Source organism: Periplaneta americana, chromosome 6 (genome assembly GCF_040183065.1).
Source record: "Periplaneta americana isolate PAMFEO1 chromosome 6, P.americana_PAMFEO1_priV1, whole genome shotgun sequence".
Classification (NCBI taxonomy): Eukaryota; Metazoa; Arthropoda; class Insecta; order Blattodea; family Blattidae; genus Periplaneta; species Periplaneta americana.
This window is the reverse complement of record NC_091122.1, coordinates 30,384,155-30,397,538: the sequence shown is the minus strand read 5'-3', so window position 1 is coordinate 30,397,538 and position 13,384 is coordinate 30,384,155. Positions and strand designations below refer to the sequence as shown.

At 36.0% G+C, this 13,384-nt stretch overlaps 1 protein-coding gene across 3 annotated transcripts in view; it reads left to right on the top strand.

Moving 5' to 3' along the window:
* Window positions 1–13,384, top strand: part of LOC138701177 (ecdysone receptor-like) — a 409,832-nt gene that overhangs the window by 379,868 nt on the left and 16,580 nt on the right. For all 3 annotated transcript variants that reach the window (XM_069827802.1, XM_069827803.1, XM_069827804.1), the window contains 4 exons: window positions 2,119–2,246; window positions 5,156–5,290; window positions 7,639–7,791; window positions 10,895–11,117. In XM_069827802.1, coding sequence (XP_069683903.1) covers window positions 2,119–2,246; window positions 5,156–5,290; window positions 7,639–7,791; window positions 10,895–11,117 — 639 coding nt within the window. The remainder of the gene's footprint in view (window positions 1–2,118; window positions 2,247–5,155; window positions 5,291–7,638; window positions 7,792–10,894; window positions 11,118–13,384) is intronic.

The window sequence follows — 13,384 nt, the reverse complement described above, 5'->3', positions numbered from 1 at the left end:
GCCTCGGGTGCCATTGCAGAAGCCATCCAACATCGCTGAACTACATTCCACGGAGGCCGGTCGAGAGAGTCAGCAGCTTCGGGAGGCTGCCGGTAGAGTGATCTGAAAAACCAGAAACGGGATGATGAGGAAAGGATGATGGGGGAGGAAAGGAAGTGGCGAAGATGAGTGGGGTTCCAATGGCCTGATAAAGTTATCTGATATTCATCTGTAGGAGTGAGGGAAAACCCCGAAAAAAGCTCACCCAGGCAACTCGTCCTGACCGAGAATCGAACCTGGGACTGCTGGGTTCGGAGTTAGATTTGCTAACCCCTCAGCCACAATAGTGGACAATGGGTGTCTTACTCCTTGGGATCTTGACAGTTTCTAAATCACACACACTTAACTTATTCCTTCCCGCCCTTCCCTTTTTGTCCACCTGAACTCGAGTAGAGCCAGTGTTGCCACGACCTACTCACGAAAATCAGGAGAAAACCATCGAAAAAAACAGGAGATTACAGTAGATTAATTAAACATGAATTTTTTCTTCTTATTATAATATTAATTACAAAACAGTGTATACTGTAAGAAAGATGATACTGTTTTATTACTATATAGCACATCCCTAACCAATGAAATTGAACAATTATGCTAAATATTACTACTTCATCTTTACTCAGCGTATGTAAATAAGTCATGCAATTTTGTTTTTACACAGTAATGTCTCATTGACAATGTTTCGCATTAAAATGTATTAATCAGGAGTTTTTTTGTATATTGACAAACGATTTTAAATAGAGTCCCGCGCCGTGGCGTCGTGGTCTAAGGCATCCTGCCTAGGACTCGCGTTATGGAATGCGCGCTGGTTCGAGTCCTCATGGGGGAAGAAATTTTCTCATGAAATTTCGGCCAGTGTATGGGACCGGTGCCCACCCAGCATCGTGATGCACTTGGGGAGCTACGATAGGTAGCGAAATCTGGTTGTGAATGCCAGCTATAACGGCTGGGGGGATCATCGTGCTAACCATACGATATCTCCATTTTGGTTGGATGATCGTTCACCTCTGCTTCGGCATGTGGGCGTGAGGCCAGCAGCTGGCTGGTCGGTCTAGGCTATTCACGGGCTGTAGCGCCACGGATTATTATTATTATTATTATTATTATTATTATTATTATTATTATTATTATTATTATTATTATTTTAGATAGAACAAGATTTATTTTAAAGATGATATTAAAGACAGTACTGCATTAGCTGCGATTATAACAGACGAAAAACGATCCCTTTTCCTGTTTTTGCATAACTACAATTTAAACTGTTCATAATTTTCCCACTCTGATTTATAATTCTGCGAAGAAGTATTTACTCTTCTTTCTTGCTGGGACACTTTCAATAATTTTAAAAGATCACTGTGCACGGTATGTAACACAAAAATACCATTACCTACACTTTACTCTCTCACTGTTTCACGTGTTCTCGCTCTTTAAGCATCATTGTGACAATGCGTTATGAGCAGGGAGACACAACGAGCTAGAAGAATATTCTTACTTCTAGCTCGTTGGGGAGAAAAACGAAAACATCGTTTGACTTGTGTATAAGATGGAAAAGTAAGACATGGTGACATAATATAATATGTAATAAATTTAAAATCCGGGCATAGAACCAGGTGACTGCAACATGCCAAAAACGAAGGAGAAATTCGGACTTTTGACAAACAAAGAAGTAGAGCAGTAGATTCAATGGAAAAACAGGAAATCTCCTGCTTAATCAGTAGGTATGGCAACACTGGGTAGAGCCGGAAATGTGAATTCCTATATTCATGATCAGCAGTGGAAAAAGTCCATGCCTCATCTCTTCTGAAGTAAAGCTATGATCTCTCCCAATGTCGTTGAAGTAAGTTAGTGTTCTCTTGTAAAGCACAGTAGAGATTTCAAGCTGTATATTCATGTTTCGCTTGCGTTAAAATGTTTGAAGGCAGTAAAAATAAGTGCCTCGTAAAGTTGTGCACTTTAGAAATGAGTAACGTGCCTCAATTCCTTTCCATGACCTTGTGACTATACCCTTGAACAAGGGCATGGTAGAACGATTGAATCACAATTGTGGAATGTAGATTTCATTGTTTTTCTGTCTGTTGGCAGGTGTTGTACCTGAGTACCAGTGTGCAGTAAAGAGAAAGGAGAAGAAAGCACAGAAAGACAAAGATAAACCAAACTCAACAACAAACGGGTCACCTGAAGTTGTAATGATGAAGGAGCCTGATCAAAAGGTATTTTAATGACTCATTTTTCATACCTTATCTAACTTATAACATGAATTAAATTCGTAAATATGATATGATATATTTGTCAGCCATTCATTACACGTAATGATGGACCTCACATTATCTTATATGGTGCAATAATTTCCTAACTAATTACGTCATCATTTCTTAATGTTAAGTCTCCTATTCTAATCTAAACTTGTCCTACAATCTTTTTCTTACTCACTATTATGACATTATTTGTAATATTCTCTCTTACCTAACGTTGTCCATAGTCCTGTCTACCCTTCGTTTAATCACTTTTTAATTATTATTGTGATATACCATGATAAAATATATTTCATGTCCAGTATTACCTTCATGTAATAAGGTCCTCCTACTATAAAATCGGTTCTATTATACATTCATTTCTGACGCTTCCATACCGACCACTCTTTAATCTCAATTTCATTACCTAAAAATGTTATTTCCTTATTTGTAAACTATGTTATATACTCTTTATATTTGTAAATATAGTGTTCTATTCAATGCATATAGAGTGTTAGTTGGGAGGCCGGAGGGAAAAAGACCTTTGGGGAGGCCGAGACGTAGGTGGGAAGATAATATTAAAATGGATTTGAGGGAGGTGGGATATGATGGTAGAGACTGGATTAATCTTGCTTAGGATAGGGACCAATGGCGGGCTTATGTGAGGGCAGCAATGAACCTCCGGGTTCCTTAAAAGCCAGTAAGTAAGTAAGTGTTCTATTCATTTAGTCATCTCATCTGAATTGGCCTCTGGTATTGTTTATACATTTTGTTGATATATATATCTCGCTCTCTCCCCTCCCCTCTCCTCCCCCTCCCCTCTCTTCCCCCCTCTCTTTTTTCACGTATTATCGAAGTAATAACACTTCAAAAATGTTTATGACAATTAACACCACTTCATTACCATTACCCTCTTTCTTCATATTATCATCATTGTCATCACCATCATCATCATCATCATCATCATCATCATCATCACTGAACTTTTTCTTTAAAATTATATCTAGAATTAGAAATCTATGTGGCTCTTCTTCGATTGAATATTTATTACTGCAGAATCTAGTACTAACATGGACGCCCACATACTTTTATCAATAGATGAATTATGTTGGGGGTACATTCGTTGACTTATTATACCGAAACTATATATTACTTCGCAACAAAGAGTAACAGTCAGTGGCGTACGAAAAAATTTGCCATTATTTGTCATTATTAAAATTGTAATAATTTATATTATCGGTATTTTAAATTTTGTGTATTATTATTATTATGTTACGATATATTTATTAATATTATACTATGTTCTAATAAAACATATTCATGAATATCCTTATAAAATCTTTGAAACGTAATTTTTTCACAGCCATCCAATTTTTAACAAACAAGTTAAATTTCATATTGTGTCGACTTCACTTTATTTCAAGGTCAGTACTAGACGGTAAGTCTCTCTATAATAAAGATGGCATTATTATAATTCGAATGTGCCACAGCACAAAGTACAGGGTTTATATTGAAGGAGGGGTAGGAGGACTACGACTTATGTCGATGTAGATTTTGTTACTCTGACAGTGAAAAATTAGAGAAGGGGAAAACGATTATGGATTTAAAAAATGCTCAGATCTAAATAGGCCTATGTCATTTTTTTAAGTTCAATGAGGGTTTCAACCCCCCCCCCCCCGCGTATATCCCTGGTAACAGTGTTAGTGCAAACTTGCAAATTGTAACAATAAAGTGAATTTTTTTTAACATTGTCCATTGACTGGAAAATCTGTCGGTATAATTTTTTTATTAAAAGCCAACAAATGGGATAAAATCTAAAATATACATTATAAATTGACTGAATATTAATTTGATTCATTTATATAAAAAGACATTATAAATTGGTGGGGCTAAGAGGGATGAAGTTACAGGAGAATGGAAAAAGTTACATAACGCAGAATTGCATGCATTGTATTCTTCACCTGATATAATTAGGAACATTAAATCCAAACGTTTGAGATGAGCAGGGCATGTAGCACGTATGCGCGAATCCAGAAATGCATATAGAGTGTTAGTTGGGAGGCCAGAGGGAATAAGACCTTTGGGGAGGCCGAGACGTAGGTGGGAGAATAATGTTAAAATGGATTTGAGGGAGATGGGATATGATGGTAGAGACTGGATTATTCTTGCACAGGAGAGGGACAGATGGCGGGCTTATTTGAGGGCGGCAATGAACCTCTGGGTTGCTTAAAGTCCACAAGTAAGTAAGTAAGATTGTTTTATGTTTTAAGTCCTTGATTGATTAAATCTATACCCTGAAACAACTATAATCTTAATATGAAATTCAGTAATTCATAGTTTTCTGCCCAAGGGCAAGTCATTCACTGCAAACCCATCATTCCTCAATCTTTCCTATTTTCCGCCTTCCTCTTAATCTCTGTATATGATCCATATATCTTAATGTCGTCTATCATCTGATATCTTCTTCTGCCCCGAACTTTTCTCCCATTCGCCAATTTATTTTCCTCTTCCTGATCAGTTTCAGTAATATGAAACATGAGTAATTAATTGTAATTTACTAAATTACTTTATCCTTAAAAAACTGCAGTCACCTCTTCTTCAATCCAAATCCAGCTACAGTTTGGTCGTGATAAATTTAAACCAAGCCGTTACTTCTCTTACTGAAAGAATGTGGGCTTTCCAAAAAAAAAAAAAAAAAACCAGAAAGGTCGAGGGATCTCTCATTCAACAATCTTGGTAATGAATTTCTTAATGATATTTCCTAATGGTGTAAATAATAGATGTCCACCTATATTTGCTAAATCTGTATTTAATAAGCCTCCAGAAATTAAGTGTACGCATACCATAGAAAGGCATTGTGCTGAACAATATTTTTGTACGATGTGCAGGCAGAGCCAGAGAAGCTGCCTTCAATAAACGGGGTGAAACCCGTGAGTCCAGAGCAGGAAGAACTGATACACAGGCTCGTCTACTTTCAAAACGAGTATGAACAACCTTCAGAAGAGGACCTCAAAAGGATTACGGTAAGAAAATTCAGATCATTACAGTACCTTAAACATGTAAGTAGTACTGAGATTCGAATATGCTTTCTAAAAATTCTTACGTAATTGCAGTGTTTGTTTTTTAACTCCAATTTCCTACCAGTGCTAATGTCAATTAATACCCAGCTTGGTTTAATATCTACTGTTTGCACTGTAACAGAATAATTCAAATTAATTCATGTAGAATAGGAGAAGAGATTTCCATACAGTTTGAATTTATTGTATTTGAAGTTCATTGTTTTATGAAGTTCCAAAAATAACCCCTTTAAAATAACTTGTATGAAATATACTCAAATTTTCACATCTGTTTATTCAGTCTTGGTTTTAGAAGAAAATATTTTAGTTGGGCCCATCTCAGATTTGAAGTGGTGTTCTGCCTTTAACTTTGTAACAAACGGCATAATATGCGTATTTTTTTAATTGTAATTAACGGAAGTTAAAGAAAAATTCTTCCATATTTTAGTAAAGTACGTTGATGTCTAAAGAAATGCATTTAATTTGTTGTGAATATATACTGGATTGTAAAAAAATAATTGTATATTTTATGTTAAATAGCTAGCAGTACCTAACCTTAGATCACACTAACCGAGTAAGGTAACTCAGTGATAAAACACTAGTCTTGCATTTAAGTCTCGAGTTCAAATCTGAGGGTCGACCAATCAAGGTTTTTAGTGGTTTCCTCGATCATAAATAATGATATCCAGTTATTTCAGAACACTACAACAAAGATACAAATACCAGGGGCGTATTTTGCGGGCTACCGGGGCTACCGGTGGTAGCCCAAGGAAATTACAAAAGAAAAAGTTTATAATATAACATAATGTAATAATTTTGTATTATTAGTTTTACCATAGTAATTAAAATTAAAGTAATTGTTAGATATATTTTGTGTAATAATAGGGTCAGCGGTAGCCCAAACCCTTTAACCAGTATACGCCACTGACAAATACTGATTCGTGAGAAGTGACTCCATTGTTGTTCAAAGTGGCAAAACCCAATGTATCGTTCTCCAGCAGAGAGTCGCAATATGCTTGTTACTAGAGTGATTATAAATTAAACTTAAAAAAAAAAAATAGATTGAAGAAGTATAAAAAAATATTTTACTTGTAGAATTTCTAAATGATGATATCACAGTCTACTATATACAGTCACGAAGCTTGAGTTTTGAGGGTGCTAGAAACAATAGACTGTGACGGTACTATTTTGCATTGCCTGTAATAAGGCGATATTAGCAATCCTAGTGGTGAGCAACTATCTAATGTTTGCATATTTACTACGTATTGAGCTTCGCGACTGTATATACTAGACTGTGATGATATTCTATATTAGGCAATTTAAAAATAATTCACATTTATCCAAAAATGTGAATGTAGTTTTATACAACAATGAAAATAAATAATGTTATGTACTTCATACATATCATTCATCTGAGGAGTACTATGTGAACTCATTTATACCTGGTTCATTTTTCGTTCACTTGTTTTAAAAAAATATATATATATATTTTTAACAACAGAAAAAAAATATTATTTAAGTAGACCAGAGCCCATGTAGCTCACTCACTATCTAATAATAATCTTTCGGTGATGTTTCCTTCGTACCTAAACTGATAACAAAAAGTTCTATAACCTCTCAAGTCCTGAGAGTATAGTATACTATACTGTACACTAGGCTACTTCATACATGATTATGACATAAGATGTATGTGCAAAGACCCGAAGTAAAGTATAATATACCTGCATTTGTGCCCTCACTGTAACCTGCAGTATTTTTTCAGCATTTTCCCTCATGTCAGTGACCTTTTTTTAAGTATAGAATTATATTGAACTTTAAAAATAAAGCAACAAATATCTCAGGACTCAGGATGCTAATTCACACACAAAAACACACACAAATTCATTCAGTCACTTTTTTAAAATATACATTAGGCTCTGTTATTTCTCTGAACACACCTCATCCTTAGGCTTATTATGTACCTATGTTATATTAATATCGATTCATTATCCTTGTATCTTTAATTAAGGAATAGGCCTACAGTCCAGTTATGGAGGTCGGTTCAAGGTCCTCTACTAGCACTGATGAGTTTCCTTCATACCTAATCTGATGATTACAAAACTTGAGTTCTGTAATACGAAAACTTGCTCATCCATTCCTGGCTTCAGTAATTCATTCTTTGTACTGCTCCAACACAAGCACAAACATGTACGTTATGTAGTAGTAGTAGACATTTATTTCTTTGAAGATAGTGTAATCAACAATTATTCAGAAGTTAGTCTTTCGAGGACTTTGATGATTTCAGTGAGTAATGATGGAAATGTAATATTCCACAGAATCAGCCAACAGATGGTGAAGACCAGAGTGACCTCAGGTTCCGTCACATCACGGAGATCACAATCCTCACAGTCCAGCTTATTGTGGAATTTGCCAAGCGGCTACCTGGCTTCGACAAGCTGCTCAGAGAGGATCAGATAGCATTACTCAAGGTACAACATTCACCACGAATTATTTCTAAATTAGTATCATAATAATGCTCAGGAAAACGTAATTTGACTCTGTTTTCGTAAAAGACAAATTATTTCCCCTGGACTAAAAGTAGAACTCCAAAGCGACCATAATTATTTATCAGTTTGCTGTAATTTTTTTCTAAATTTTTCTTCGTCGATTTCAATGATATTCCCTGGACACGTCATATTTCTCCTTCATTTCGCGCTGATAACGTGTTATAATATCTTACAAAATTTGTATTTTCAAAAGTTAAGTCTCTCCAAACAACTGCCTAGCAGTATCTTTCATAAATTTAGATCTGATTACACTGGTCAACAAAATTAAACATATTTTTTGTTAAAAGATAAAGAATGGGTGATTCTTATAGCATTTTTCGTGCTGATTTCAAATCTGATTTCAAAAATTTTCTGTTGACTTTCATATGTAGCTACGTAACTGTAAAATCATTATTATTAAGTTTTTTCATAACTATTTTATAATAAAACAGATATTAATATATGTACTTTTAAGTACAAACCTTTAAATCTGTACTGTAAATATTTTGTAATAAAATAGATATTGACGTAACTTAAAGTATAATATAGGCCTAAGCCTCAATCTAAGTCTTCTGTCTTCTTTTTTCGAACAATGTCCTCCTTTTTGAACCTTTGTGTCAGTGGCGGCTCCTGCATATTTCTTAAGAAGAGGAAAGAAGTTAACAGTGCAAATGCTACAAGTTAGCCTGCATGCATACATGTAAGACGAAGTAGTGTTGGGGTTGGCCTTCCTCCCTTTTGTATAGCAATAATCTGTTTTTGTAAACTGAGTTTCCTAAATTGTCCAAAATATAATATGTTTTCACTTCCATTCATTGTTGAATAATTGCACAAATTAACAATTACAAGCAGCATTTTTCACGCACACTACAGCATCACAGGTGTTGGAAGAGACCAGCTTAACACGTAACCGGAACAGTTTTACGGAAATGAGAATGAGAAATAATCTGTTAGGAAAGCGAGAAAACTGCACCCACCCACGTGGTCTGTGTTGTCACATGTACATTTTACAAGTTCAGTACCACATGCTTTTGAAGAATGTCAGTTCTTGTAAAGTCATACTACCATTATTGTTCAAAGCTGCTGGTGGCCGATTAATTTTTTTTTATGTTAAAAATAATGTAGTTTGCAGTACTTTCAATGTCAAAGATATTTGTGCAAAACTGACAACTTGGCTGTTGTCCTGTCTAGTAGACAATGAATGGAAGTGAATTTCAGGGACTAAAAAGATCTGCGATACTAATGTAGAACTACTTCCTCTTTGTTTTATATAAATCCAACTTCAACTTTCAGATATCCTCGAAAGTTTCAAACCATGAATAGTAGCTTTTATAAAGTGCAATGAATAATATATTTGATCTATAATTAAAAAAAAAATATATATATATGGTGTCTTTCATAGCTTTGCGTTAAAACTGTTTTTATTATGTCTCCTCCTAGATGTGTTATAGTCTGGTTGAATGCAGCATCGTTAGATGGCAGCGGTAGCGAGCTTGTTGCACGACCAGTCGGTTTCTATTTCCCGTCCATGTGCTGATTCAGAGGAGAATCTCCTCCCTATCCGTTCATTTACTTGCTTTAAAACTCTGCTTTTTTCTTTCGCCGCTAGCGCGCTGTTGTCTATGAGTATTAACTGCAGTAAAGGAGGAATGGATTGGCATTCCTCCACTCAAACAATCTCGCATCCTTCTCACAGTTTTCTAGTAGCACATGAGTGTGCGTCGTTAAAAACTCGATCAACCGAGATTTTCTTATAGCTGTGAACTTAAAACTTATCGGATCTTCCTCGAATTTCAAAGCATATATTTCATTTGGAATTTACTTTCAAAAGAAGAAAAATGTGAGGAGGACGTTCCTCCCTTCCCTCCCCCGAGGAACCGCCACTGCTTTGTGTCCTCTTTTTTATCGATGTGAATCTGGTCACCCTAGTCACATGAAATACTAACACCATAACTAACTGCCAGTTAACGTACATAATCTGCCCACCAACAAATACTTCAATAATTATTAGGGTGTTATACAGTGAAACCTTTCCTTACGGACATCGCCCAGATACGGACACTCCTCATATGCAGACAGATTTTTATGTCCCAACTGAAATAATATAGAAATAATGATAAATTTAACTCTCGTTTACGGACACACTCAGACACGGACACAGACAGCTGTTTCACAGTCCTGAAGGTTGCTTTACCTCCTGACTGCAGACAGAACTTGGATTTCAAGACCTAATGTGTTACAATAATGGAAAATTTAGTTTTGAGAACTGTACAGAAATTCCTTAACATGAAAGAAGACAATAAGGGTCTCGTAAGCTACCACTAGCCCAGCTGGCTACCCCTTGTTAGCTGCAAGCGGGTGGATAAATAAAGTCATAAAATTTAACATGTCTGTTGGGTCCAAGGTTTCTGCGATGGTGAAATTGTATTCGACACATGATAGGGTTAATAGGATTATTCTCTTCACTTCAATCAGTTGCTCTGTTTCGAGAGACATGGTACCTGAACGTAAAAGTTGAGTTGAAAACTGTAAATTACAGTACTGCATAACTATAGACCTAGAATAAAAGTGCATGGCACAGTACTGTATTTTCCTTTTTCGGTCTTATCTAGGCCTACTGTAATTCAAAGTTGCAAAGACTTTACTGTAGTACAGTAGACTGTATTTAGAATTAAACTGCACTAATACATTTCATTTAAAGCATGAAGGGATACATAATGCATATTATAAATTTACTGATAGATTGGGGAACCTCCCTCTCAATAAAGGACACCTCCCAGATGCGGACAGATTGTTACGTCCCTTCGATGTCCGTAAATGAGAGGTTTCACTGTATTTCTAATCTAAAGCAGAACAAATGTGTACATTTATACTTTATCATGTTAGAGACAAATAGAGGGAGGGTGAAAACTGACAGATTTCATTTATTGAAGAAAATTTTAGATTATAAAAAGGTGGGCAATTTTTGTTCAACCTTGGTAATGCTAGGGTTAAGTAAGTAATGTTGTTAAGGAGGGAATATAATCTTATAAATAATGTTCCACAGGCTTGTTCGAGTGAAGTGATGATGTTCCGAATGGCACGGAGGTATGACGTGCAGTCAGATTCCATCCTGTTTGCAAACAACCAGCCATACACTCGAGACAGCTACAGTCTAGCAGGCATGGGAGAGACTATCGAGGACATGCTGCGGTTCTGCCGGCAGATGTATGCCATGAAGGTGGACAATGCAGAGTACGCTCTTCTCACTGCCATTGTTATTTTCTCAGGTATGAGATCTGATAAGTGCTTATCTTATTTTTCATTATTTTATCCAACTGTAACAAAGACCCTGTGACATTGTTACAAACCTCAAAAAGAATGGCCTCTAATTCTATAATTTCTCAACTTAAGGGACCCCAGAAGGATTACTGCGATGGAAAAGGAGAATTTTCCAATATGCCACAGTAACTGAACCTTCCAATTTCTTATTTCCATGGAAGATTGTTACCATAATGTCTGAATTTAATAATAATAATAATAATAATGGTTTATTTAATCTGACAGAATTAAGGCCATAAGGCCTTCTCTAACACTCAACCAGGAGTAAAACTGCGATACAAAAAAACATTACAAATTTAAAAAGTAACGTACGCTACATTTTACACACAAAACTGAAGTAGATAATCATAATATAATGTACACAAGAAGTCAGTAGAAATCAGACTTAATATATAACATATAGAAAAAAAGGAAAATGCATAATAAAATATGAACATTTGGTCAAAATAAATGAGACATGCAAAGTATAAAGATATGTTTCATAATCAAGTTGATAGTTGACCGATAAGCGGGGAACAACTTATAAATATATATATATATATATATATATATATATATATATATATATGAGGACCGTCTATATGCTTCTGTAAGTACAATATAGTTTTGAATACTATGGTACATTTATTAAGAGATTAACGTTTTCGGCATAATGATGTCATCTTCAGATCCATAATAACACGTAAAACTGATCACACTAAATACATGGTTTGTTTGGAAATCAATATAAATATAGTTAAAATATAATATGTTTACTATTAAAATTACAAAAGACGTAACTGGTTCTCATAATATATGTTGTTGTTGTTGTCCACACCTGTGGAGTAATGGTCAGCGCGTCTGGCCGCGAAACCAGGTGGCCCAGGTTCGATTCCCGGTCGGGGCAAGTTACTTGGGTGAGGTTTTTTTCCGGGGGTTTCCCTCAACCCAATATGAGCAAATGCTGGGTAACTTTCGGTGCTGGACCCCGGACTCATTTCACTGGCATTATCACCTTCATCTCATTCAGACGCTAAATAACCAAAGATGTATATATATATGAGGACCGTCTATATGCTTCTGTAAGTACAATATAGTTTTGAATACTATGGTACATTTATTAAGAGATTAACGTTTTCGGCATTATGATGTTATCTTCAGATCCATAATAACACGTAAAATTGATCACACTAAATACATGGTTTGTTTGGAAATCAATATAAATATAGTTAAAATATAATATGTTTACTATTAAAATTACAAAAGACGTGACTGGTTCTCATAATATATATATGTTGTTGTTGTTGTCCACACCTGTGGAGTAACGGTCAGCGCGTCTGGCCGCGAAACCAGGTGGCCCGGGTTCGATTCCCGGTCGGGGCAAGTTACTTGGGTGAGGTTTTTTCCCGGGGTTTTCCCTCAACCCAATATGAGCAAATGCTGGGTAACTTTCGGTGCTGGACCCCGGACACATTTCACCGGCATTATCACCATCTCATTCAGACGCTAAATAACCAAAGATGTTGATAAAGCGTCGTAAAATAACCTAATAAAATAAAATGTTGTTGTTGTTTTCTAATGCCAGCGTTTGACAATAAAGTCATTTGACCTCTTGCACTCCAATATTTTTCAAAGATATTATCATGGCCAGCCACTGAAGCACAGATTTTGAGGTGTTCCGAATCCATTTCTTGGTTTGAGTTGCACAATGGACAGTTAGGGGACTGATATATTCCAATTCTATGCATGTGTTTGGCCAAACAATCATGGCCTGTCATATTGGAGTGAAAAATGGCAAGTTGTAGCGGATTTAAGTGAACACCATATTTTAACGTTTTGGTGGCTACTTCATTCACTCAAAACCCCCAGAATGTCTGGAGGACCACACCTGCTGTTGGTCGACGGGTCCATTGGACCTAGCTGGGAGATCTTGTTGATCACCAGCTTTCTCTCCTTAAGCCACTGGAGGACGATTTTAGTGCCATAGCAGGTCAGCACTAGGAACAGAAAAGTAGAAAGAGGAGGAAGGAAAGGGAAATGAACCCCTAGGCCTCGAATGCTCTAATGCCGTCAGGGTCGAAGAAAGTAAGAGTTCAGTCAGAGGACTGGATAGGAAAGGGTAAAGAGGGAATTAGGTATTGGTTAGAGGAAAATTATACCAAATTCAGTCATTAACTCATCAAGCTGACCAGTGCTAATTGATGAGTAGCCCCTCCCTTTAGTTCAGCTTGTAAAA